The sequence below is a fragment of the Acomys minous genome (assembly GCF_964271855.1).
Source record: "Acomys minous genome assembly, chromosome: 7".
Classification (NCBI taxonomy): Eukaryota; Metazoa; Chordata; class Mammalia; order Rodentia; family Muridae; genus Acomys; species Acomys minous.
The window spans coordinates 119,703,424-119,731,309 of record NC_140488.1 but is presented as its reverse complement, the minus strand read 5'-3'; the positions used below and the strand labels follow the sequence as shown (position 1 = coordinate 119,731,309).

Genomic DNA, 27,886 nt, shown 5'->3' with positions numbered 1-27,886 from the left:
CAATCTCCCTGGTTTTCTTTTTCTTTTCTTTTTTTTTTTTTTGTATGTTTTTGGGGTTTTTCTTTTTGTTTGTTTTTCACAGGGTTTCTCTGTGTAGCCTTAGCTGTCCTGGACTCCTTTTGTAGACCAGGATGGCCTCAAACTCACAGAGATGTGCCTGCCTCTGCCTCTGCCTCCCAAGTGCTGGGATTGCAGGCATGCACAACCGCACCCAGCTCCTGGTTGTCTTAACAAGGGCTGAGATTACAGAATATACTACTATGCCCAACTTTTACTCCATTTTATTGATGGACAGTCTCCTGCCATAGCTCAGGCTGGCCTGGAACTAACTGTGTGGCCCAGAATGGCCTTGATCCTCTTGCGTTAGCCTCCTGAATGCCTGAATTACAAGCATACATTGCCATTCCTGCCTCTATTTCTAAAAAGTTTTTCTTTCTTTTGGTCTGTAAGGATTTAAAAGACAGTGGGTAAAAAATATTTAAGAATTAATAATCTAGTTTGTCAATTTCCAAATAATTTACTTTTTTGACTTTTTGAGACAGAGTTTCTCTGTATAGCCTTGGCTGTTCTGGACTTGCTTTGTAGACCAGGCTGGCCTCGAACTCACCAAGATCTCCCTGACTCTGCCTCCCGAGTGCTGGGGTTAAAGGCGAGTGCCACCACACCCGACTGCTTATTTTATTGTATAACTTTAGACCAAAGATAGAGATTGAAGTAAATTCTTTCCTGTTTCAATAGTTGCCTGAATTTTCTAGAGCTTCTCTGTAAATAACCGTTGTGGTTCACTTTTATTAGGCATTTGAGAACAACCTTTTTCGTGCTCCAATTTATCTTCATGACATGCCAGAGAGTGACCTCCTGATCATTCGAACACGGCAGGGTTACTATATTCGAGAATTATTGGATATTTTTGTGGTGGGCCAGCAGTGTCCCTTGTTTGAAGTTCCCGGTCCTAACTCCAAAAGGGCTAATACACACATCCGAGACTTTCTTCAGGTGAGGTGGGAGTGTGGGAGTTGGGCCAAGATGCACGTGCTAATAGAAAGAAGAAAACACATCAGCGCATAGTTGGTTAAGGGACCCTGGGGAGAACTTTTATCCTTTATATAATAAAATGTGTTTGTCTTATCGGGCAGGTGTTTATTTACCGCCTCTTTTGGAAGAGTAGAAATACGCCACGGAGGATCCGGATGGAAGTTATAAAGAAAGCCTTTCCTTCACATTCAGAAAGCAGCATCCGGAAGAGGCTAAAGCTCTGTGCTGACTTCAAACGTACAGGTCATCAGTGTGACTACTTGCTTTCTCTGAGGCTCTCATAATCCCAAATAATCATAACTTTCAGTTAAAAGAACTCATAGCTAATAGAATAGAAATTGATGGCTGTCAAAGAGAGACGGTACCAAATCTTGTAACTAGAGGGTTTGATTGCTTATTTTTTTTTTTGATAATTTGATGATGATTGGTTGCTAGTAAAGTCCATGTGAGTATTTGCCTGTCTTACATAAGTAAGATGTAAGAAACCTGGCAGCAGGGGTTTTGTCATAACTTGGGCATTTCTTGGTTCAGTGTCTATTTACTATACTGTTGCTTTTGGGTCTTTAGGATTCAGAACAGTTTCCCTGTATCTTTTCCAGGGATCGATTCAAACTGGTGGGTGCTGAGGTCTGATTTTCGTTTACCAACAGAAGAAGAGATCAGAGCTATGGTATCACCAGAACAGTGCTGTGCTTATTATAGCATGATAGCAGCAGAGCAGAGACTAAAGGTGAGCCTCTTCTCGTTTCTCATGCCTCTGTTTCTTTGCAGAGATGTAGAAGAGGGTACTGTAGAGATGACAGTTACTACATTATTACCAGTTACTCAACAATTTAAACTGGATGAGGTACTTTCTGTGAGTCTGGATTCTAAGGAAAGCTGCAGTGTAGCTCACCGTCAATGTGAGGCTCAGTGAGGGACTCACGTCATCTTGCCTTGGCCTAGAAATGATAGCTCATTCATTTGAGTGGCATCTCTTTTGTAAAACAATCAGGGAGAGGACTTTTCAGATTCCCAGGTAGGCAGAGATGATAGTAGCTAGAAATACGGCTTAGAGATGGACGGCTTATAAGGCTGTCTTAGTTAGGGTTTGTATTGCTATGAAGAGACACATGACCATAGAAACTCTTATAAAAGAAAACATTTAATGGGCCTCTTACAAGCCCGGGGGTTTAGTCCATTATCATCCTAACAGAAGCATGGCAACACACAGACATGGTGCTGGAGAGGTGCCTGGAAGTTCTACGTCCAGAATGACAGGCAACAGAAAGAGAAAGTGACACTCGTGCTTCCTTCAGCATTTAAGATCTCAAAGCCCACCTCACTGACACACTTCCTTTAACAAGGCTACAACATTTTTGTTGTTGTTGTTTTTTTGAGACAGTGTTTCTCTGTGTTAGCGTTGACTATGCTGCAATCACTTTGTAAACCAGGCTGGCCTCACATTCTCAGTGTTCTGCCTGCCTCTGCCTCCCCAGTGCTGGGATTAAAGGTGTGCACCACCAGCCCTGCAAGGCCACACTCTTAACAAGCCCACCTCTTCCAATAGTGCCACTCCCCATGAGCCTATGGAGGCTGTTTTCATTGAAACCATTACAAAGGCCAAAACAGAAAAAGTTCAACAGAGAAATTCTATACTTTATTATGTTTGCTTTTTAAATGGGTGCTAGCTATCCACATGTTCACATAAGTTCCTTTAAAACTTTTTTGTGTGGGGCCTGTAGAGATGGCTCAGTGGTTAAGAGCACTGTCTGCTCTTTCAGAGGACCCAGGTTCAATTCCCATCACCCACGTGGCAGCAATCTACCACTGCACAATATCCCTAATACACCAGAATTCCTTGGCACATCTTCTAGTACCTCCAGGATGTACAACAATAATACATTCATTAGTAATTATAGGTTCTATTTTCTATGTACAATATGGTTTTCTTTTTATATATTTGATGTTCATGAACTTTTCAGGAAAATAAACTTGTGGTTTTTTTTAACAATTGACTTTATACATAGAATTGTCCTCTTTCAGGATGCTGGCTATGGAGAGAGATCCTTTTTTGCTCCCGAGGAAGAAAATGAAGAAGAGTTCCAGATAAAGATTGATGATGAAGTAAGAGTTTACAAACTGTTTTTCTGAGACAAGAGTCTTGTTTGTAACACAGTGTGGCCTGGAACTGTTAAATCTTCCTACTTCGCATCCCAAATGTTGAGAGTACAAACATACCACCATGCCCAGAAATACTCGAATTCTTGATCTTTACTGCTACGTATGCATATGTGTGTCCCTTTGTGCACAAAAGTAAGTGGTGGAAGACCAGAGACACTGGATTTCTCTGTAGGTGAAGTTGGTTGTAAGTTACCTGACATGGGAATTGGGAACAAAAACCAAGTCCTCTGGAAGAGCAGCAAGCTACCTTAACCTCTGAGCTAGCTCTCCAGTCCCAATTGTATTTATTGGTCTTTCTCTCTCTCTCTCTCTCTCTCTCTCTTTTCCGTTCGTTTTTAGAGACAGGGTCTCTCTGTATTAGCCTTGGCTGTCCTAGACTGGCTTTGTAGACCATGCTGACCTGAAACTCACAGAGATCCATCTGCCTCTACCTCTGCCTCCCAAGTGCTAGGATTAAAGGCGTGTGCCACCATACCTCACATTTTTGGTCTGTCTGTATGTCTGTATGTATATATGTATTTATTTATTTATTGTGTTTTTTGAGGACAGAGTTTCTCTAGTAGTCTTAGCTGTCCTGCGCTTGAGTTGTAGACCTGGCTGGCCTCAAGGTCACAGAGATCTGCCTTCCTTTGCATTGAATTTAAGGCGTGTGCCACCATGCACAGCTCTCTTCTCTTCTCTTTTTCTTTTTCTTCTTCTTCGTCCTCCTCCTCCTCCTCCTCTTCCTTCCTCTTCCTCTTCTTCTCTCTCTTTTTCTCTCTCTGTCTCTCTGTCTCTCTGTCTCTGTCTCTGACATTTGTGGACATGGTGCTTGTTATATGGGTTCTTAGATCCAGTTTTCCTGGTCCTTATGGTTGTACAGCAAATGCTTTAAAATCACTGAACAACCTCTCCAGCCCTCAACACTCATTTTTATCAGTGCTTCTCATTAGCTCTTAAAAAGAAGGCTTGGGGCTGATGATATTCAAGGTTAAGCTCTAATACATAGAGAGTTTCCGGCTAATCTTGGCTAGAGACCCTGCTTTAAGAAAATAAAAATAAGGAATCCATTTGAATAATTGGACCGTCAAATGCAGTTGTCCACCTAACTATGAGCACCATCAGTGTGAGTACAACACTACCTACTGAAGTCCTAGGGATGATGGACTGAAGAGTATCACTGTCCCACATATTTCTGTCCCTGGTTGTACTCTGACTCTCTATTTAATATCATGATTTAAGTACTAGAGAAGAGAGCTGAGCATTGGATAGCTGTGCTATTTCATTTGACATCTGGATAATTTAGAAAACTATGAAAGTGATCAGGGTAATTCTTCTATCACTTTTTAGGGTAGTGGCTTGGTGTGGAACAATGTTTTCCACAACCCTGTGAATCCTTTTTTTTAATCTCAGGTTCGTACAGCTCCTTGGAATACTACAAGGGCTTTCCTTGCTGCCATGAAGGGCAAATGTCTCCTGGAGGTGACTGGAGTAGCAGATCCCACAGGCTGTGGTGAAGGGTTCTCCTATGTGAAGATTCCAAACAAACCAACACAGCAGAAGGCAAGAGTCTTTGGGTTTCTAGAAATCAAAAGAGGAAGGAATGAGGTTTGGTCAGGAGAGATGAAGAGTGGAAGGCCTGGAAATGCTTCCTTGGCCAGAACGGCCTAGATGCTTACTGTTAGCATTTCAGCTTCATAGTCTCACTTGTTTTTTGTTTAAGACAGGATGATAAGGAGGCCCAGCCAGTGAAAAAGATAGTCACAGGAACAGATGCAGACCTTCGTCGTCTCTCTCTGAAAAATGCAAAGCAACTTCTTCAGAAATTTGGTGTGCCTGAGGAAGAGGTGGGTATATAAGAGGGAAGGTCCAAGTAGCAGGCTTTGTGTGCAGATTAAAAGGGTAAGGTGGTGTTGTAAAGAACCATCTGGGGTTTTTATGTGGTGTAGATCATCCTAAATACTTTACCAAAGCTTTCTAAACTTCATTTGGGATTTTTTTTTTCTTGCCCATGTTTGTAACCATGGTCCTGGTTTGTCCTTTTGAGTTACATATATGTCGTTCTGTGCTTTTCTCAGATTAAAAAGTTGTCCCGCTGGGAAGTTATTGATGTAGTACGCACAATGTCAACTGAACAGGCTCGCTCTGGAGAGGGCCCCATGAGTAAATTTGCCCGTGGATCAAGGTTTTCTGTGGCTGAGCATCAAGAGCGTTACAAAGAGGAATGTCAGCGCATCTTTGACCTGCAGAACAAGTATGTAGATTCAGTAGTGTAGAAAGTATAAGCTGGAAAGGGGAGGTTTCCTGAACATGTTCTGTTTTGAACTAATGGTCTTGCACATGCAAGACAAATACTTTATCACAAAACTCTGTCTCCAGCTCCCAGCTACTATTTTTCTATTATGGGATGAGGTCTTACTATGTAGCCCTGCTGATCTAGAACTTGCTATGTAACATAGGCTAGCCTCAAATGTTTGATGATTGTCCTGTATCTATCTCCTAAATTCTGGGCTACAGTTATTCATGTTGTACCATGCTCTGCCAGATGTTGTATAGTGAAGAGGATGCCATGTAAAAAATGTATGTAGGTGATGTTTGGTATCTGAAATATCAGGCACTGTCTGTAATAATACTGCCGGAGTACCTGATACTGTTTTTAAAGTCAAGGTTTCACTGTTTAATTCTGGCTGGCCTGGAACTCACTATGGATTACAGGCATGTACCACCATGCTCACGCTTTTTTTTTTTTTTGAGACAGTGTCTTGTCGTGGTCAAGCTTTTGTCAGTCAACTTGCCTTTGCCTCCTGAGTCTTGGGATTATAAGCATGTGCTACCACATCTGCTGAAACTGCTGTTTTCAAAGTAATTCAGCAGAAACTTTCAATGTTAGAAAATGCTATGCTTGGTCTCTTTTGGTTCTGTGACAGTTCTTGTGGCCTAGATGAGCTGGGCCTAGTAGTTTCAAATGTGGGGCTGGGTATTTTTTTCCTCTAGTGACTTAGTTATGAAAGAATAGTACTGTGCTATTAAAGTGATCCATGAGTGTAAATGTGGTGGTATACTGGAGAACTGAGCAGTGCTTAGGATACTGAGGCAGGAAGGATAAACAATTTAAGACATACTTGTGGTCAGGGGAGAGAGAGCAAACAGTGAGAGTCTCTTTCCAGAAAAACAAATTTGGTTTGGGTGCTAGCTTTTATTCAGGAGTTCTGAAAAAGTTACTGCATTTTATAAATTTGTGAAATGTCTAGAAAGACATAGTTTTTCTTTTGTGAGTTTCATGTCTTTGTGGATATACCCATTCTGAGTGTATCTTTTTAAGGTTGACTTCTTAACTTTATTTTTTTATTCCAATATATCTTTTTTCTTTTTCTTTTTTATTAATTCATTCATATTACATCTCAATAGTTATCCCATCCCTTGTATCCTCCCATTTCTCCCTCCCTCTCACTTTCCCCTTATTCCCCTCTGGTATGAGTGTGAGTAAGGGGGACCCCTCCCCCTGTATATGCTCATAGTCCTTGGCTGGTGCCATAGTTTGAGCAGGGCCCTGGGCCCAGATCTGCCCGCCATAATGTTCTTCTTGTAGGTCTCTAGGACCCTCTCGATCCTTCTATTTTCCCGTTCTCCCATGTTTCTCTCACCTAAACTCCCAATAGAATGTCCTCCCCTCTGTCCCACTTTCCTGATAAGTAAAGACTTTCATGGGACATGCCCCTTTGGCTAGTGTCCAGATATAAGTGAGTTTATACCATTTGAGTCTTTCTGCTTCTGGCTTAACTCACTCATTATGATCATTTCTAGATCAATCCAATTGGACACAAATTTTGGGCATTCCTTGTTTTTAATAGCTGAGTAGTATTCCATAGTGTAAATGTACCACAGTTTCTTTATCCATTCTTCTACTGAGGGTCACTTAGGCTGTTTCCATGTTATGGCTATTATGAATTAGGCCGCTGTGAACATGGTTGAGCATATGTCTGTGTTGTATGCTCGAGCATCTTCTGGGTATATTCCAAGGAGTGGAATAGTTGGGTCTTGAGGAAGCCCTATTCCCAGTTTTCTGAGCTAGCACCAGATAGATTTCCAAAGTGGTTGATCAAAAATTCAAGCGACACCATATTCTGGCAAGGATGTGGAGAAAGACTTCTTAACTTTCTACCCAATCCTACTTCTTTGTATACTTGTATTTCCCTGGCCTTTAACTTTTTTCCTCTCTTGCTAGGGTTTTGTCGTCAGCTGAAGTCTTATCAACCGACACAGACAGCAGCTCAGCTGAAGACAGTGACTTTGAAGAAATGGAAAAGAACATCGAGAACCTGCTACAGAACAAGAAAACAAGCTTTCAGATATCTCATGAGCGGGAGGAGAAGGAGCGGAAGGAACTCCAGCGGATGCTGCTGGGTGAGCGGGATTCTCAGACGAGAAAAGAGAAGGATCAAAGACAGAGCTTGGGTAAGTGCAGGCTGCAAATGAGTCCAAGCCGGAGACAAATTAGGTATTGAGTATAGAGAAACCGTTAGATCAATGAGTACATTTCTGCAAACTGGGCTCTAGCGTGTGGGGAGCAAATCAGGGTGTTCTTGTAGCTTGTAACAACTCTGGTTTTCATTTTTGTGGTGTGTTGTGTATCTCCATTCAACCCCAAGAAGTGGCCATTCTGGTGGCAGGGGGAATGTGAGGAAATTGGTATTTTTGTTTGTTTGTTTCTTAACCTTGCAGCAGCAGGCTCAGCAGCAGCAGCAGCAGGAAACAGTCACAGAAATAATGACACAACTTCAGTGACCAGCCATTACTCGCCTGCCATTGGCCGCTGTCTCAAGATTTATCGAACATTTCGTAATGAAGATGGGAAGGAGTATGTTCGTTGTGAGAGAGTCCGACAGCTGGATGTTATTGATGCTTATGTGCACATACGGACCACAAAAGATGAAGAATTCATGTGCGTTTGAGGTGCTGCTTTTGAGAGTGGCCATGAAAAAAAAAATGGTAGAGACATGGTTTTTGTATGAGTTGTAGTGATGGGAGTATACACTTTTGTGCCTGGAAATCTACTATTATTTAGAACCCTCTTTCCTTTAGATCTGTGGATTTTCAAGAGCCAAATCACTGGGAAAGTATCCATGTTTGCTGTGTGTGGATTGTGGTGGTTTGGCTTTGCAAAATTTTCACAAAACTCACTCCTATAATGAGATTCAGCAGGAACAACAGGGATTCTAGTCCGGTCTGGGTTGCAGAACATTGTCTCAAAAACCAACAGCAAAATCTTAATGATTATTCAGGACTCTGAGAAGTGTTACTCTATACATGTGGAGGACTGACTAGCAAGGATGATGAAGATGGCAGGGAGTTTATTTCATTGCAGCCTGGGTGAATTAATTATATTCTGAGATGCTAGCTTTTGGGATACTCATCTTAATTTGGGTTGCTTGTGGTCCTATATTTTTTCCTCTTATTTAGTCGAAAATTTGCCCTTTTTGATGAGCAACATCAAGAAGAGATGCGGAAAGAACGGCGGAGGATTCAAGAGCAATTGAGGAGACTCAAACGGAATCAGGAAAAGGAGAAGCTGAAGGGTCCTCCTGAGAAAAAGCCCAAGAAAATTAAGGAACGTCCTGACTTAAAAGTAAGTTTATTAATTTGGGCATGGTTGGCACACATCTTTAATCTCAGCACTCGGAAGGCAAAGGCAGGTAGATCTCTGTGAGTTCAAGGCCAGCCTGATTTCCAATGTGAATTCCAGGACAGCCAGTGTGCTTACACAGAGAAACGTCTTGAAAAATCAACCAAACTACAAAAAAGCAAGTATTTTATACCCAGGTATGGCGGGACACAATGTAATCCTAGCACTTCAGGACTGTGAGTTTGAAACACAGGGAGACCCTGTCTCAAACAGAAAATTAAAAAGTAAAAAAGTTTCACGATGTGACCACAGCTAACTAAGCAAATGAAGAAAGCATACCTTTATCCCTCAGCTTTTGTCATCTTTGGCTCCTGGAAATGAAAGTAATATTGTGGAATGGTAGATTATATTATTTGACAATATGCTTGTGTCGATGCCTGCAATCTCAGCACTAGGGGAGCTGAAGCAGGAGGATTCAAGAGCAAAGCAGCATTGCAAGGTCAAGCTCCCTAGTTCCATGGGGCCCTCAGGAAGAAAACACACACATACACATTCACTTTCCTGTAGGAGTTGAGTATCTTCGGTACATTTTATTTATATTCTATTTATTCATATTACATCTCAATTGTTAGCCCATCCCTTTTATCCTCCCATTCCTCCCTTCCTCCCACTTCCCCCCTACTCTCCTCCCCTATGTCTGTGTCTGAGGGGGACCTCTTCCCCTGTATATGCTCATAGGGTATCAAGTCTCTCCTTGGTGACCTATTATTCTTCCTCTGAGGGCCCCCAGGCATCTTTATCCAAGGGACATGTTCAAATATGGGGCACCAGAGTTTGTGTGAAAGTCAGATCTCCTTCTCTACTCAGCAGTGGAGAATGTCCTGTCCATTGGCTAGTCTGGGTAGGAGTTCGAGGTTTACTGCCTATATTTTCCTTGGCTGTTGCCATAGTTTGCGGAGGACCCCAGGGCCCAGACTCACCTGTAGTTTTCCAGGACCCGCTGGATCCTTCTATTTCCTCATTCTCCCAGGCTTCTCACACCTAAAGTTTCAATAGGATATCCTCCCCTCTTACCCACTTTCCTGGTAGGTATAGTTTTTCATGGGGACGTACACCTTGGACTAGTGTCTCCATATAAGTGAGTATATACCATTTAGCTCTTTTTGCTTCTGTGTGAACTCACTCATTATGACAATTTCTAGTTTAATCCATTTGTCCACAAATTTTGGAGATTCCTTGTTTCCAATAGCTGAGTAGTATTCCATAGTGTAGATGTACCACAGTTTCTTTATCCATTCTTCTACTAAAGGACACGTAGGTTGTTTCCATGTTCTGGCTATTATGAATAAGGCAGCTATGAACATGGTTGAGCATATGTCCCTGTTGTGTGGTAGTGCATCTTCTGGGTATATTCCAAGGAGTGGAATAGCTGGGTCTTGAGGAAGCCCTATTCCCAGTTTTCTGAGAAAGCTCCAGATAGCTTTCCAAAGTGGTTGTACTAGTTTGCATTCCCTAAAATCAACAATTAATAAATGGGACCTCATGAGGCTGAGAAGCTTCTGTAAGGCAGGTGACACTGTCAAGAGAACAAAGCGACAGCCTACAGACTGGGAAAAGAGCTTCAACCCTTCATCTGACAGAGGTCTAATATCCAAAATATATAAAGAACTCAAGAAATTAAACACCACCAAACCGAATAACCCAATAGAGAAATGGGGCACAGAACTAAACAGAGAATTCTCAACAGAGGAATATCAAATGGCTGAGAAACACTTAAAGAAATGCTCGACCTCCTTAGTCATCAGAGAAATGCAAATCAAAACGACACTGAGATTCCATCTTACACCCATCAGAACGGCTAAGATCAATAACTCAACTGACACCACATGCTGACGAGGGTGTGGAGAAAGAGGAACACTCCTTCATTGCTGGTGGGAATTTTATTTATATTCATACACCTGTGTTATCGGACCTCAGACCTAGGACCTGATGTGCATTACTCCACTGCTATCCTTTTTTAAAATGGTAACTTACTAAAAGTAGAGGCTGGAGAGATGGCTCAGTGGTTAAGAGTGCTTACTGTATCAGAGGACTGGGATTTGGATCTTAGCACTTATGTTGGGCGGCTGAAAAACACCTGTAACCCCAGCTTCAAGGGATCTAACACCCCCCTTCTGGCCTCAGTCGTTACCTGTGCACACACTTGCACATACACGTATACACACCACTACACATACTCAAAAAAGTCTTAGAAGAATTAGAAAAAGAAAAGAAGACATAGCATCCAGGTTGTTTTGCATCACTTAGGTTTGAGATTCCATGTCCTACTATGAAATAGACACAGTAAGATAAGCTAACTGCTGCAGTGGAAAGAACTGTGAACTAGGATACAGAAGATCTGGGTATGGCTCTGCTACTCTGTGACCATAACCTTTCCAAGCCGGTTTTCTATAAAAAGGTTCACTGGAAGGTGGTGGCACACCCCTTTCATCCCAGAACTCGGGAGTGGTCGGTGGGAATGGCAGAAGCAGGCTGTTGTCTGAGAGTGAGGCCAGCCTGGTCTACAGAGGAAGTTCTCAGACAGCCAGTCCTAGACAGGGAAACCCTGTTTCAACCTCACCCCCACTACACACACACACACACACACACACACACACACAGTGATGTCCTTATTTCTCCTCTGGTGCATATGCATATATAATTCTTACTGATTTTGAGATCACCCTGTTTACCTCTAATATGTTGATACTTTTTTCTGTTGTAGCTGAAATGTGGAGCATGTGGTGCCATCGGGCACATGAGGACAAATAAGTTCTGCCCCCTTTATTATCAAACATATGCTCCACCTTCTAACCCTGTTGCCATGACAGAGGAACAGAAGGAGGAGCTGGAAAAGACAGTCATTCCTAATGATAATGAAGAACTTATAAAGGTTGAAGGGACCAAGATTGTTTTGGGAAAGCAGCTGATTGAGAGGTAAGGGATAACAGGCAGGGAGCACTGAAGCAAAGATCTGTTCCAAGTTGATGGTGGTGGTTGGCAGGGGCAAAGGCGATGTGATTGTTCTTTGAAGAAGAACTAGAGGTTATAGGAACTTGGAATTGTCACCAGCAATTTTTTTAAAAAAAATTTTATTGTTTGGTTTTTTGAGACAGGGTTTCTGTGTCTAACATCCCTGGCTGTCCTGGTCTCACTTTGTAGACCAGGCTGGCCTCACATTCATAAAGATCCACCTTCCTCTGCTTCCTGAGTTCAGGGATTAAAGGCATGCATATGCCACCACACCCGGCTGGCATTTTGCCAGTAATGAAAACTACAGTGATCCCTTTAGGGCTTACTGCTTGCCTTTGTACATGCTATGTATTCTGAGAGTTAGAATTTTTATTTCTTGTTTTGTTTTCCATACAGGGTCTCTACATAGCCCTCTCTGTCCTGGAACTCACTTTGTAGATCAGGCTGGTCTTAAACTCAGAGCTCCACCTGCTTCTGTCTCTGGAGTGCTGGGATTAAAGCCATGTGCCACCAAGCCTGGCTACTTTTAGTGTTTATACAAGTACCCCTACTGCAGTAATTTTTTTGTTCTGTTTTGTTTTGTTTTCTGTGGTAGGGGCAGGTACAGTAAGCAACCAAGCATTCTATCACTGAGCTATGATCTCAAACCCTTGCACAATTTTTTTTCAGGTTTTTCTCAATTACCCATGTTGGCCTCAAACTTTCAGTCTCTCTGACTTAGTTCCCACGTAGTAGGATTACAGGCATGATACACCACAGCTGGCCTGAGTATGGTTAAGATGAAATGAGAGACTATAACGCAAACTATACTTATGCCAAATCTTCTTGCCCTTAAAAAAATTAATAGATGAAAATGGAGATGTTAAGCCAAAGCGTGGTGGCTCACGCCTTTAATCCCAGCACTTGAGAGGCAGTGGCAGGTGGATCTCTGTGAGTTCAAGGCCAGCCTGGTCTACAAAGCATGTCCAACACAGCTGTTATGGACAAAATGGAGATGTTAGAAATTTTCTCATTTTAAAAATTATAAACCAAGCCAGACTGTGGTGGCACACACCTTTAATCCCAGCACTTAGGAGACAGAGGCAGGCGGATCTCTGAGTTCAGGGCCAGCCTGGTCTATAGAGTGAGTTCCAGGACAGCCAGGACTCTATAGGGAAACCCTGTCTCAGCTCAAACCCTCGACTGCCACACACAAATATAACCTATTGAATAGTTGAAAGTTCACAATAAGATATTCCAAACTCACCTGTTCACCTTTTTGCCACATTTGCTTAGTCTTTGTATATGTAAAATGTTTGTAGTGTGAACCCTTGAGAAGTAAATGACAGGTATCCATGACAGTTCACTCTAAACACAAACATTTTCTAAGAATTGGGGTGTAACACATGCTACTATTCTTTTTTTTAATGTAACAATATTTATTTTGTTTATAAGAATAAACCCACAATTGATCACAATCAAGCAGCAGTTATACAGAAATATGAATGGTTCAGTATTTGGATATTTAGATGGTTAATCATATTAATAGAGCCAAAGAGAAAAATATGTCCATCACCACAGATTTCAGCAGTGGAAATTTTCCTAAAATGAAAGAAAGAAAGAAAGAAAGAAAGAAAGAAAGAAAGAAAGAAAGAAAGAAAGAGAGAAGTAAAAATACCTTTTAAATGAAGTGGGAGTAGGGAACTAGGTCAGTTGATAAAAGTGTGTGCCTTCCAGGTGTGAAGACTTGAACTCGATCCCTTAAAACTCACCTTTAAAAGGAGTTGGGCATAGCGGCACACACAACCACGGCACTGGCGAGGCAGAGACAGGCAAATCCCTGGACCTTAGTGGCCAACCCAGTGCAGAATAAACTGGCAGGTTGCAGTCCAGTGGGAGACCTAACCTCAAAAATCGAAACAAACAAAAACATGCTACTATTCTTACAACTAAGAAATTAGCATTAATGTATTACTATGCTGTGTTCAGGCATTTTATTCAAATTATCCAAGTCATCTCATTGTACTTTACTGGCTCATTTCCTGGTTCTCAATACAATCCCAATTTAAACATTAGGGTATTTTGAGTCTGTCTTAGTCTAAAACTGTCCTCACTAAGTTTTGTGCATTTTGTGACATTGATTTATCTTTTCAACATTCAAATCAGTTGTTTTGCAAAATACCCTACTTTCTGAATCTTGTTTTAAGTAGAACAAAGATTTATTTTTAAAAGTGAAAATGCAAGTATGAGGGACTCCAAGGGAGTTTGTAATACCTGCCTTGTTTTCTACTGATTGGACTCACTAAATATTTTTGACTAAACATTTGATAGCCTACCTAGTTCATATTATGCATTTACCATATCAGCGAGCACAAAACGCCAGGTTTTCTCGCTATTTTGATCATCTTTCTTTCTGGGACTGGGATTGACCCTAGGTCCTTGCACTTGCTAGGCAAGTACTCTACCTCGGGCCTGTGTCTCTAGAGCTCGTGATCATTTTCTTAAAGTAGCCATCCCCAGATAGCGTAGGAAAGATGTAGTTTCCTTTTTGTAACTAACATGAAGATGGATATCCTGTTCCCACCTGAAAAGCTTTACTGGCTTTAGAGCCATGATCATTGTGAAGCTATTTTATTGGGACTTGTAAGGTGGGGTTTTTTTTAAACTCTGGAATTCCTCTATTCTCACTGGGATTTTTGGTTTGTTTTTGTTTGTTTTTGTTTTTGTTTTGGGGGGGGTAGGGTTTTGGTAAGGAAAGCTTCATCCTTTCCATTTTAATCTGTTACTACGAATTCTGAAATTCTTTATAAATTTAATTATTTTATATCTCGATTTGGCTTGTTTAATCTAGATCCTATGGTGTTTTTTAAATGCTTATTTTTATTTTATTAATATTTTACCTGTATGTATGAATACCATAAAACTTCCTGGTGTCCACAGAGGCCAGAGGAGAGAGTTGGATCCCCTGTAACTAGAGTTACAGATGATTGTGAATTGAACTCTGGTTTTTTGAAAGAACCATAAACACTTAACTGCTGAGCCGTCTCTCAGGCCCCTCAAACCTGTGGTTTTGAAATGATCCTATAAACCTTTCAGAAATCATTTGCTTTCTGGTACAAGTTGTTTAAAGCTTTCCTTGTTTCAGACCTAGAATTGGCCATTTGTCTGAGGTGTCCAGGCTCATTTTATTAGCCAATGGTATTTAGAAACCACTATCTTGATGGGCATTGTGGTGTGTGCCTGTAATCCTAGCAACTAGGTGGAGGAAAGGGGATTACAAATGTGAAGACAGCCTAGGCTGTATGGTAAGACTCTTGTCTCACAAAACCAAAAGAAACAAAAACAGGGCTGGAGAGACAGCTTAGCAATTAAGAGCATTTGCTTCTCTCTTTGGAAGACCTAAGTCAAGTTCCTAGCACCCACACCAGGTGCCTCATGACCATCTATAGCTCCAGCTCCAGGAGATCCAGTGCCTCTGGCCTCTGCAGACTCCTATGCTCATGTACACTTAACTACATGTAGACATACATACCTCTTGTGCGTGGTTAAAAATAATAAAAAGTAAATCTTAAAAAAAAAAAAAGAAAAGGAATCCAAGATCATGGTATTATATATGTTACCACTGGATTATACTTGTTTCTGGGCTTTTTAGTGGACAGAAGTGGTAAGTATGCATATATTTTAAATTGTAGCTTCCTCCTACTACTTAAATTCACATGATAGATATCATCTCTTTTATTTTTGTTTTTTCGAGGCAGGGTTTCTCTGTGTAGCCTTGGCTGTCCTAGACTCACTTTGTAGACCAGGCTGGCCTCGAACTCACAGCGTTCCACCTGCCTCTGCCTCCTGAGCTGTGGGATTAAAGGTGTGCACCACCACACCCAGCTGTAGCTATACTTGTAAAGAGGATATCCTTTTCCCTTTTCTGGTCTCTTGGGCACCAGGCAATATACTACACATACCTACATGCAAGCAAAGCATTCATACCCAAAAAATAGAAATGCCATTTTTTAATGAAAAGAGGGATGGGAATATATTAATAGCTCACTTGTAGATCTCTTGCTTAGTATTGCAAGGCACAAGATTCACTCTTTCTGTATATATTTTTAAGCAACAATCTGGTACAGTTAGTATATTTCTTTTTGTATTCGATATAGGTTCTCCCATCTTTGATTTATCAATGTATTTAAGTCATGATAGCTTAAAAGTACATTAGAAAGTGAAAATGTGCCATCTTGATCCCTTACAGTGGAAGGTGGATTAGTTTTTAAAATTGCAGAAACCCTTTACCCATTTTTTTCCTACACTAGTTTTTAAATTTTCTTTCTTTCCTTTTGTCTCTTTTTCTTTCGTTTTACTTCCTTTCTATACCCTCTCTTCCTTTCTTTCATTCGTCCTCTTTTCCTTCCTAGGATTATAGCTATGCTTCTTTGTCATTTATGTTGTTTTTATTCATGTGGTTTTGGCTTTTCGTTTGGTTTGAACAAGATCTGAGTGTCTATCTCTGGCTGTCGTGGAACTTGTTTATAGATCCAGTTTGCCTCAAACTCTCCTTTACAGATCTGTCTGCCTCTGCCTCTGCCTCCCTGGTACACCACCATGTTCAGACTCATTTATATTCCGTATGAGCCAAATGCCATAACTTTTGAACCCCAAGATAGAATGTTAGAACTGGAAGGAGTCTTGAAATGCCTTTAGCCTAGTTCCCTCGTTTTCTAAATAGGGAACCGAGAAAACATTTGGTTTGATTTGCTTAGTTCTTTACTAATTTGGAGTTCCTCAGGCATGTTTGGCCTTTGGCTTCTTGGACTTTTACCATCTTGTGCTCACACTTAGGTACTTTGGACCTTTCATTGTAGTTGTTCTATTTCTGGGAACTCTAAAAACATGGTTGAGTTATACGATTTATTTTATGTGTATGAGTGTTTTGCCTGCATGAATGTAAGTGCACCATTGTGTGTGCCGGGTACCCATAGATGTCAGAGAGTGTGTTGGATCCACGGGAACGGGAGTTACTATCTAGTTGTGAGCTACCATGTAGGTGCTGGGAGCTGAACCAGGGTCCTGTCTGTAAGAGTAGCAAGTACTTTTAACTACTGATCCGTCTCTCCACTCTTATTTCTGGGAACAACTGCAAATAGCAATTAACACACTATGACAATATTACTGATTGCAGTGTGGATGAAATTCGTAGAAAATCCCTGGTCCTGAAGTTCCCTAAACAACAACTTCCTCCCAAGAAGAAACGGCAGGCTGGAACCGCTCTTCACTGTGACTATTTGAATGTGAGTATCTGTATTTTCTTTTCTTTTTTCTTTTCTTTCTTTCCTTTCTTTTTTTTTTTTTTGTTGTTTGTTTTTTCAAGATGGGTTTCTCTGTGTAACCTTTATCAGGTAGGTTCTCATGGAATCCCCCAGCCTTCTGTGACATGGCTCAGTTGGTGCCTGATTTTACCTATGGCTTTTCCTGGAAAATTATATATTTATTATATAACTTATTAAAGTGTATGCACTATTTTTTGGTGTTTTTCTTTTTTTTGAGGCAGCTCCTTTCTCTGTAGCCCTGGGACTCTCATGGAATTCACTCTGTAGACCAGGCTGGTCTTGGACTCAGAAGTCTGCTTGCCTCTTCCTTCCTAGAACTGGGTTACCCTCCTTCTTTACATGGAGTCTAGAGATCAAATTATGGTCACTATCTTGAATGGCAAGTGCCATTCCCCACTGAGCCTTCTTATTGTCCGCCCCTCTTTTTGATGTGCATGAGTGCTTTGCCTGCATATGTATAGGTGCACTACATGCATGCCTGGTGCCAGCAGAGCCCTGAAGAGAGTGCATTATAGAGTTAGTTATAAACCACCATGTGGGTGCTGGGAACTGAACCCAGGTCCTCTCCAAAAGCAACAAGTGTTCTTAACCACTGAGCGATCTCTCCAGCTTACCTGGTCCCCTGCAACATTGTTTTTTGAGACTGGGTTTCTGTCTAGTTCAGGCTGGTTTTGAATTTACTATGCATTCTAGGTGGACTTGAACTTGCAGCCTCCCAATTGCTTTATTGAGGATTTTTAAAATGTATCCATGTATTTGAAAAATGTTGGGATTTTTTTTTCTGATCTATCTATTGCATTCTGATTTCTTCCTTCTTTACTTTTCTGTTGTTCTTTCTAGAGACCTCATAAATCCATTCACCGGCGCCGAACAGACCCTATGGTGACACTGTCTTGTATGTTAGAGTCTATCGTCAATGACATAAGAGATCTTCCAGATGTGAGTAGTGTGTAAATGTGTGTATCTAGAACTCCTAAATCTTTGAGATTTTGTCCGTTTTTAAATTATTTAATAGAATACTAGGTGAAGAAGAACAGAATGTAGGCAGAAGGACATATCAATTATAAGAGGCTATAAAGCTAATTTTTTTCTAGTTTCCATTTCATGATTTTCTCTATTTTGTGATGGATATGTGAATTCAACTTTATGGGTATTGAAGTAGCAACAGTAATTTTTAAAATTTTTATACATATATATACACTCATACACATATACATATATTTATATACATACATATGTACATATGCACACATACACACACACACACACATACACACACACACACACACCATTGTATACATGTGCAAGTGTCCTTGGAGGTCAGAGGCATTGGATCACCTGGAACCAAAGTTACAAAACGTGGTGAGTCCCCAGATATGGGAACTGGGAACCAAACTTAGGTCCTCTGGAAGATCATACTGTGCTATTACAACCACTGAGCCTCAAATTTGTATGTCTTACAAGAACAATCTTTGCATTCCATAAGTGTCTAAGATATATGGAGCTAGAAAGACAGCCCAGTGGTTAAGAATATATACTGCTTAAAAATTAAAAATATACTGCTGGGGCTGGATAGTTGGCTCAATGTTTATGAGTACTTGTTGTTGCAAAGTACCGAGGTTTGATTCCTAGCACCCACATGGAAGCTCACCTCAGGCACCAGGCACAATTGTGGTACACAGACCTACATGAGGGTAAATCCCTCATACACATTGAATAGTAAAAGTAAATCCAAATATAAGTTTTTAAAAAAGAATACATACAGCTCTTGCAGAGGTCCATGCTTAATTACCAGCAGCCATGATACGTGGCTCTCAGCCACCTGTAACTCTAGCTCCACAGGATTCAATAGCTTGCCATGTGTGGTGGCCCACGCCATTCATCCCAGCACTTGGGAGGCAGAGGCAGACAGAGATTGAGACCAGTCTTGTCTACAGAGCTAGTTCTAGGACAGCCAAGGCTCACCGACACACACACACACACAAACCCACAAAGAGAGAGAGGGAGGGAGGAAGGGAGAGAGACGATAGAGGGGGGTTCAGGGAGGAGAGAGGAGAGATTTGGGGGAGAGAGAGATGGTTCAATAAGAAACAGACTTACTACATCTGAAAAATCCCTTTGAGAGTTGTTAAACCAGTAAGATGTAATTGGCTCTGTCAAGTGTTCTTTGCTCACAAATGGTGTTGGCTCTCTGTTTCCACAGACATACCCTTTCCATACTCCAGTTAATGCAAAGGTTGTAAAGGACTACTACAGAATCATCACTCAGCCAATGGATTTACAGACACTCCGTGAAAATGTGCGCAAATGCCTCTATCCATCTCGGGAAGAATTCAGAGAACATTTGGAATTGATTGTGAAAAATAGTGCAATCTATAATGGTAACAGCCCCTTGTTTCTTGACTGTAAAGGTCACCTTTCAGATTCTTATGCCCTTGCTGGTTCTAAATTCAGAGTAGATCAGAATGCATGAAAACACTATAATGTACACTCTTGAGTATGACCATCAGGCAGTGCACATTTTAGTCATATAATAAGTGTTACTTCTTTCACTTCCATAATTTAAGCCTTTTTTTTTTGAGACTGGTGTTCTAAGTAGGCTGGCCTGGAACTGTGTAGATCAAACTGGCCTTCAAATCACAGAAATGCTTTGGCCTCTTTCTCTCAAATAAGTGCCGGGATTAAAGCCATGTTGTACCATACCCAGCCTTCTACTATTTCACTTTCAAAGTATTCTCTGGGGAAATTGAAGTCTGTGTGTTGAAACAGTTGGGATGAGTAGGGAGACGAAAAAGTACACTTAGGTAAGTTGAAGAGGCATTGGGTGTCATTGGACTCTACAAAGGATCTTCCTGTAGCCATATTTATTTTGTGTGTTTTAACTTGGTCTGCATTTTTGTTACAGGGGCTAGATGTCCATTTTGTTAAAATAGAAAAATCAGGAAAGGCAAGGAGAAAGAAATCAGTGTGCAATAATCCATATATAAACATTGGCATCCTGAGTATAGATAATACCAGTAGAGCTATGATGGATACATTATTTACTATCTCATAACGTCTTCTGTGTCTTATGTATAAACAGGACAAAAATGATACCTAGATTCTGAAGCGTTCCACAGGCCAGTCCAACTTATTTATCAGATTTCATCTCCAATGAGTAGCTTCCATGCCCACTGTAGACTCTAACCATGCTCACCTTTATATTTCATTTGAATATCCTATGGTACTTCTTCATGTCTTTACAGTCTCTCTCTCTCTCTCTCTCTCTCTCTCTCTCTCTCTCTCTCTCTCTCTGAAGTTCCCTTTCTTCCCTTCCATGGTGAATTTCCATTCATATTTCCAGATTAAGCCATATCATCCTTTCCAAAAGACAGATCATCAGGTTGCTCAAAAATGTTTTTTTTTTTCTTTTTGATCCCCTGTGTTTCTGAGCACAATGCAATCAACTTTCAAGTTCTTATCCCATAATTATTTATATATTTGGCCAGTTTGTGATTTTCTAGAGTTACTGTTATTTATGCTTTTAGGTCCCAGGGCTGAGCATCATGCCAAATTGTATAAAAGGGAAGAATAAGGAAGTTGGGTATGGCGGCACATGCCTGTATTCTCAACACTTGGGAAGTGTAGAGGCAGGACGATCAGGATTTCAAAGTCATCCTTGGTGGCTACAAGCAAGTTCAAGGCCAGCATGGGCTACATATGACTCGCTTTTGCTACATAAGACTCTGTCTCAAAAATAACAACAACAACAACAAAAGCCAGCCAGGTGGCTTAACAGTACCTGAGTTCAATCCCCAGGACCTACGGTGGAAGCAGGGGACCGACTCTTGAAAGTTGCACAGTAGAGTGGAGAGTGGGATATTACTTTCTCACATACTCTGGTGCCTCACCTTTGACCATGTCCCCTGGAGGGGGAGACCTGGTGGCACTCAGAGGAAGGACAGCAGGTTACCAAGAAGAGACTTGATACCCTATGAGCATATACAGGGGGAGGTAATCCCCATCAGGAACCATCATAGGGGAGGGGAATAAGGGGAAAATGGGAGGGAGGGAAGAATGGGAGGATACAAGGGATGGGATAACCATTGAGATGTAACAAGAATAAATTAATAAAGGAAAAAAAACATAAAAAAAAGAAAAGAAAAGAAAGTTGCCCTGACCGATACATGCCATGTCTTATGCATCCACATTTGCACACACACTCCCCCCACCCCCAGTGTAATAAAAATGAAGGAAAGATAAAGAGAATTAAAACAAAGCCCCACTGGCGGATGTAACTCTTTGGTAAAGCACTTAACCAGCAGCATCCATGAGATCCTAGCTTTAGTCCCCAGTAGTGGCAAAAAGGTTTCTCCCAGCCCCGTATCCTTCCTCATGTGTCAATGGTGGTAACAGTGGCATGAAATGTTTTTACTTGATTGCCTGCCTTCCTCCTTTCCCTCCCTTCCCCTCAATAATGCAGCTATGGCTTGTTCCTTGATCCCACCATCCCTCTCTTTGAGGCAGGATCTCTAAATACCTAGGCTGGTCTAGAACTTGCTGTATAGTTCAGACTGGCCACAGACTTGCTCTCCACATGCTTCGGTCTCTAGATTTCTGCAGCTATAGAGGTGTGCCACCATACCTAGCTTATTTCTTCCTTTTTATTACAAACTAATATATGGGTAGTTGATAAACATTTTGGACTTGTCCACTTTTAAACTGCTATAAACAGTGCATCTGTGAATATTTATGTTTAAGCCTTTGTTTGGACATTTGCCATCACTTCTCTTTGGTACATGCATAGGAGAGGAATCCCTAAGTTTATAGGGACGCCATGACTAGCATTCTGAAAACCTGATACTTTCCCAGTTTCTAGAGTAGCTGTATCATTTTGCAGCTCTACTAGAAATGGAACATATATTTTATACACACTCTGCTTTCTCCTCACCCTCACCTGTTAGTTATAGTTGTCATCCTAGTATGTGGGTAGTAGCACATCATGTGTGTTTATGTGTCCATGTACTTGGGATGGTTCCCACTTTTTCCTTCTTGATACTTTCTTCTCTCCTTTCCGGGAGTATCTTTTAAAGATTTATTTTAAGGTACATGTATTTATTATTTATACAGTGTTTTGCCTGCCTCTGTGCCGGAAAGCCAGAAGACGGCACCAGATCTCATCTTAGATGGTTGTGAGTCACCATGTGGTTGCTGGGGAGTTGGACTCAGGACCTTTGGAAGAGCAGCCAGTGCTCTTAACCTCTGAGCCATCACTCCAGACCTCCAGGAGTGTTTTGTGTAACACTTTTTACTTTCTATTTTTAAAAAGATTTACTTTATTGTTTTAATTATGTATATGTGTTTGGGTGTATGCATGCGACTGCAAGTATCTGCAGAGACCAGAGGCTTTGGATCACCCTGGAATTAGAATTATAAGCAGTAGTGAGCTACCTGATGTGGATGGATGCTGGGAGCTGAGCTACCAGAGCAGTAAAAACTTTTAATGAGTGAGCCATCTCTTTAGTCTCTTACTATTTCTTCCGCTTCGATTACTATATGTCCACTGATGCCCCTGTCTTCTGTCTCTACATCTATTCTAGGCTTCATATATTGCTTCCAGTTTTTTCTAGGCATGACAGTTCTTACTATCCTATTGGCAATTGATTATCTGATGGCCTGTTGTAGATAAACAGTTTTTCCGGTTGCCTGGTGCTGATTATAGGTGTTTTAATTATTGCAGCTGCCTAGTGCTGATTATAGGTGTTTTAATTATTCCAAAGATGAGCGTAAATGGAGCAGCTAACAGCAGAAAATGTACTAAAGAGGCCAGCTAGTTCAAGAATTTTCTGAAGCTCTTGGTAAGGATTTCTGGGAAACTGAAATAATGATCTGTGCGCTGGAGAATCTGTCTACTAAGCAGAAAAATAAGAAAAGCTGTTCATTGATCTCTTTACCCCTTCTTAAACACATCCTTCTCTATCCACAGAATGGTTTTCAAGGTATTGAAAACAGCTCATGCTTTTGCTCCCAGCGCTAGGAAGAGAGGCAGGTGAATCTCTGAGTTTGAGGCGAGGCCAGGCTTGTGTACATAGACTGTTTCAGGCTAGCCAGAGCTACATAGTGAGACCCTGTCTCAAAAAAAACAAAAAGAGCTAGGCAGTGGTGGCACATGCTTTAATTCCAGAACTCTCGAGGCTGAAGGCCAGCCTGGTCTACAGAGTTGAGTTCCAGGACAGCCAAAGCTGTACAGGGAGAAACCCTCACTGGAAAAACCAAACCAAACCAAAATAAAAAGCCAAACAAACCCCAAAACCAAATAAACAAAAAGCAGCTGTAATACAAGAGTGTGGACATAAATAAAGAACAGTTAAAATTCATATTGTTTACCCATTATGTATTAGGTACTGAAAAATGGAGTAAAGACTGGTGGTGTCTGTCCCTGGTGTGGTAGCACACACCTATAATACCAAGGAGGTGAAGGCAGGAGGACTTGAAGTTGAAGGTCATTCTCAGTTACATAGTGAGTTCTAGACCAGCCTGAGATACATGGCACTCTGTCTTAGAACAACAAAAAGGGGGAAAGAAAGAGTGGTATGTCTGCCTCACTTAGTTACTAGGCTGCCTTTTAAGTTCTTTAGTAAATGTGTTGAGTTGGAAATGTGTGACAACTTTGAGCTCCCATTCATAATGGCCATTTCTTATTCCTCTGTAGGACCACACCACTCACTGACCCAGATTTCTCAATCCATGCTGGATCTCTGTGATAAGAAACTCAAAGAGGTAAGAATTAAAGATAAGGCAAATAATAGGCATAGTGACATACACCTATAATCCTACCACTTGGGAGTTGTTAATAGGAGGACCAGGAGCTTGAAGTCATCATCCTCAGCTACATAAGGAGTTCAAGAGCTGCCTAAGCTTCATGAGACTTTAACTCAAAAGTAAAAATAAATAAACTAAAAGAAAAAGAGAAATGCTGCTGGGCAATGGTGGCGCGTACCTCTAATTCGAGCACTTGGGAGGCAAAGGCAGGTACATCTTTGTGAATTTGATGCCAGCCTGGTCTACACAGTGAGTCTAGGATAGCCAGGGCTACACAGAGAAACCCTGTCTTGAAAACTAAAAGAACACCAAAAAAAAAAAAAAAAGCGAGGCATGGTGGCACACTCTTTTAATCCCAGCATTTGGGAGGCAGAGGCAGTTGGATCACTGTGAGTGAGTTCTAGGCCAATCCCACAAAGAAGATTCTAAGACAACCAGAAAACTATTACACAGAGAAACCCTGTTTTGAAAAAGCAACAAGGAAAAAAATATAGAGATACGCTGTGGTATATGAAGGTGGATAATAGCAGGGTTTAGGAACTAGAATATTTAACAGAAGGAATGACAAATCTTTGGTGTATTTGAGGGGTACAGATTTAGAAATTAAATAGAAAGTGTCTTCTGTAAGCTGGGAAGCCAAGTCTAAAGAAGAAAATAACTTGTTCTGGAACCCTGCAGGATTAAGATCCGGAACCTAGTAACTTTAGAAAGAATGATGAAAAATGACTTCTCAGAAGAGCTCCTGTAGCTTACATTGCAGCTCATTGCTCTACCAGAGAAACCAATTGAAAAATGTTTTTTGTTGTTGTCTTTTTTTTTTTTTTTTTTTTTGACATCCTGCCTTATCTAGCTCAAGCTGGCTTGGAAGTCACTGTGCCTAATACATGGCCTTAAGCTCATGGTGGTTCTTCCCCTCAGTTTCCTGAGTTCTAGGGCTATAGGTCTGACTGAGCCACTAGGCCTAGAGACAGTTTAATTTTTAAAAAGTAATCTAAAAAACTAACGGATAATGTTTTGGGCTAGTTTTTTGGTTTGTTTTCTTTCCCTGTGTGCTGGAAACTGAACTACGGTCTTGCCTTACTAAGTAAGCACTTTATCACTAACTTACAGCCTCAGGTTCTCTATGAATGTTCTTACTAAAGAAGATTGTGGTACCTTGTAAGTTTATAAAAGCACGGGTAATAATTTTAAGCTCAGTTTTCTTAACTAATATATTTTATTACAACCTATTAACCAAGCATATGTCACTTATAACCTGACTAACCCAAACAATAGGAAAAGAGGATTAACGAACACAGTAACAAAACTGTAAGGATATCAGTTCCAAGGAATGATTCTCCTGGCATATTCAGCAGGATTTCTTCTCCTGGAACCTGGAGTAACCTGAACCCGGAACCTCAGCAAGGAGCCCGCAGGCCTGAGTCCGTCCCTCAAGTGGTTCTCTCTAGGAGGGTCTTAAAGTGGAGTGATGAACAGCCAAGATTATCCCAAGTCTCTAAAAGCCCCCTCCTCTGCTTCTGGGCTCATTTATATATCTCCTCCCAGAGTCTGTTGATGGGATATTTTCAGCTGGCAACAATCAAGCTCCTGCATGAGGTGGTTGGTCTGCTATTGGATTAACCTCACCTGTTCACTCACAAGACCATTCTGATCCCACACTTGGGATCATAAAAAACAGGTTTATCTCTCCTTCATCTCCCCCTTTGTATGTAATAAAATAATCTATATACAACAAATTAAGAATTATCCATTAAGCAAACATTTGCAAGGACCAGTTCATTTGTAGTTAACAATTTTTAAGAAATTATTCCACTATCCTATGCTACTGATTCTTTTAACTAAACTTATTTAAATATTGTGGCTATCCTGTCTTCAACTCCATCAGAGACCCCAGAAGGAAAAACTAATATGAAGGAAGTGCAGTCATGCAACTTCCAAAAGTATTGACAGGACAGAGAGTTGACTGGACAGTGACAAGTTCCTCTCCATTGTCCGGGGCCTCCAGTCTTCAGCCAGCTGGCCCAAGGCACTTGACAGACTGCTTCTGGACTGTCACAAGTTTCTCTCCATCGTAGGTGCATCCCACCTTCAGCCAGCCAGCTGAAAGCATCTCACAGACTGCTCTGAAGCATGAATCCTAAAGGACTAACCCATCTGGTCTCTGCAAGGCTGGGCAGCCAGTTGCTCAGTATCAGGCTTGATCATAGTGCACGGTCATTCTGTCATCAGCAGTAGAGATAAGCAAAGGTATCGTAACAAACAGTCTTTTAAATCGATTACTATTATAGGCCAAGACTTAGGTAACAGGGAAGGTAAAGGAATTCCAGGCTGTAAATGACCCATTGGTTGGATTACCTTATTTACCGCTCTCAAATCTGTTATCTTCCAGCTCCCTGACTTCTTTTTTTTTTTTTTTTTACCAAAAATACAGGGGAATTCCAAGGGCTAGTAGACTCCTCTATATGCTTAACCTCCAGTTGTTCTTATACTAAATGATGAAGCACCTGCAATTTTTCTTTTATTAAGGGCCACTGTTCTTGCCACCCAGGGCTGTTTGAAATCCATTTTAGGGGCAAGGCTGTTGGTACATCAGCAGTGGCCCCTCTTATAAATTTGGAAACTCAATACCTGTCTATTTGAACAATGGGCACAGCTTGCGGTTGCTCCTGATTATTCATTTTAATACCTTCCCCAGAAGCATGTGCCATTTCACCACTAGCTTCATCATTTCTTACCTCTGTAATTGCAGAAATATTAATCTGAGTACCCTATTGTTGTAAGAGATCCCTTCCCCATAGATTTATGGGTATGTCAGCCACATAGGGTCTCAGCTCCCCTGTCTGCCCTTCTGGTCCCATACACTTAAACCATAGTACACTTTGTTGTATTTGCGATAATTTACCAATCCTTATAATTTCTGTATAAACTTTTTTGAAGTGGCCAATTTGGATTCCAATCCTTGTTTGAAATTATTGTGATGTCCCTGCCGGTATCCACTAAACCTTGTAATTCAACACCATTCATTTTATTATCAATTTAGGTCTCTTATCATTAGCCATTGTTTGCCAGAACATGTTTCCCCATACTTCCAAATGCACCTGTTCGTTCTACTGGAGCAGCTCTACCCTTCCTTAATGTAGGGAAACAGCAATAGCTGAGCAGTTCTATCCCCTGCATTAATTTGCATCTCCTCCTTTACACATGCCATGATTTTTATTTCCTCTTTACTGTCCCGATCTATAATACTGGGATGTACAGTAAGACCTTGAGAAGTCAGCCCACTTCTTTCCAGAACCATTCATACTGTGCCTAAAGGCAAAGGGGCCGTAAACACCAGTACTCAGTTTATAACAGATAACCTGTGGAGATAATGTAATAGATATATCTGAGGCCAGATCCAAGGCTGCGCTGCCTTCAGTAGCATGTATTAGATCAGTAATACCTAATTCCTGTTTTCCTGTGAGTCCATTACTTCTGGACTGGCCAGGGGAATTTGGCTTGTATTGTTGGTGGTGAGGCCCTGAGCTGATGGGCCCCTTCTGATGTTTCCCGCCAGTTAGATATTACTTTGCACATCTCGTTTTGATTGATAGTCTGGAGCCCAATGTTTTCCTTTCCCGAATTGGCTACAATACCCTAGAAGTCTTGGCACCTCGTAATCATCATGGCCAGATGCTCCTTGTTCTGCCCTACGAGTATCGTTTACTCCAGATTGAGTGCACCTGTTACTTTTAGGTCTGAAACTTTTAACCTTATAGTTTCTTTGTACATGACCAAGTCTGCCACACACTTAAAGCACTGGACGTTATAATATTTGGGACCTCTGGCTGTAGCTTGACTTACTACATGGTTTTGATGTTCTGAAAAGCTAATATTAACTGTTTCTCTTACCCATTGATCTAATGGAGCTCCTCTTTCCTTTAAGGGTCTGATTGCCCTCTTATATTCCATGTTAGCATTCTCATACGCC

At 41.1% G+C, this 27,886-nt stretch overlaps 1 protein-coding gene across 15 annotated transcripts in view; it reads left to right on the top strand.

Annotated features, from left to right (window-relative positions):
* LOC311601891 (transcription initiation factor TFIID subunit 1-like) overlaps positions 1-27,886 on the top strand; it is a 78,087-nt gene that overhangs the window by 26,501 nt on the left and 23,700 nt on the right. For 12 of the 15 annotated variants that reach the window (XM_084789640.1, XM_084789639.1, XM_084789638.1 and 9 more), the window contains exons 15-29: positions 796-996; positions 1,137-1,278; positions 1,635-1,765; positions 3,061-3,141; positions 4,591-4,740; positions 4,905-5,024; positions 5,256-5,431; positions 7,403-7,632; positions 7,900-8,119; positions 8,638-8,803; positions 11,565-11,776; positions 16,968-17,076; positions 17,956-18,054; positions 19,319-19,496; positions 23,807-23,874. In XM_084789640.1, the coding sequence (XP_084645766.1) occupies positions 796-996; positions 1,137-1,278; positions 1,635-1,765; positions 3,061-3,141; positions 4,591-4,740; positions 4,905-5,024; positions 5,256-5,431; positions 7,403-7,632; positions 7,900-8,119; positions 8,638-8,803; positions 11,565-11,776; positions 16,968-17,076; positions 17,956-18,054; positions 19,319-19,496; positions 23,807-23,874 (2,283 nt within the window). Of the gene's footprint in view, positions 1-795; positions 997-1,136; positions 1,279-1,634; positions 1,766-3,060; positions 3,142-4,590; positions 4,741-4,904; positions 5,025-5,255; positions 5,432-7,402; positions 7,633-7,899; positions 8,120-8,637; positions 8,804-11,564; positions 11,777-16,967; positions 17,077-17,955; positions 18,055-19,318; positions 19,497-23,806; positions 23,875-25,991; positions 26,164-27,886 lie in introns of all 15 variants that reach the window. The other 3 variants (XR_014780678.1, XM_084789635.1, XM_084789634.1) reach the window with 3 other exon arrangements.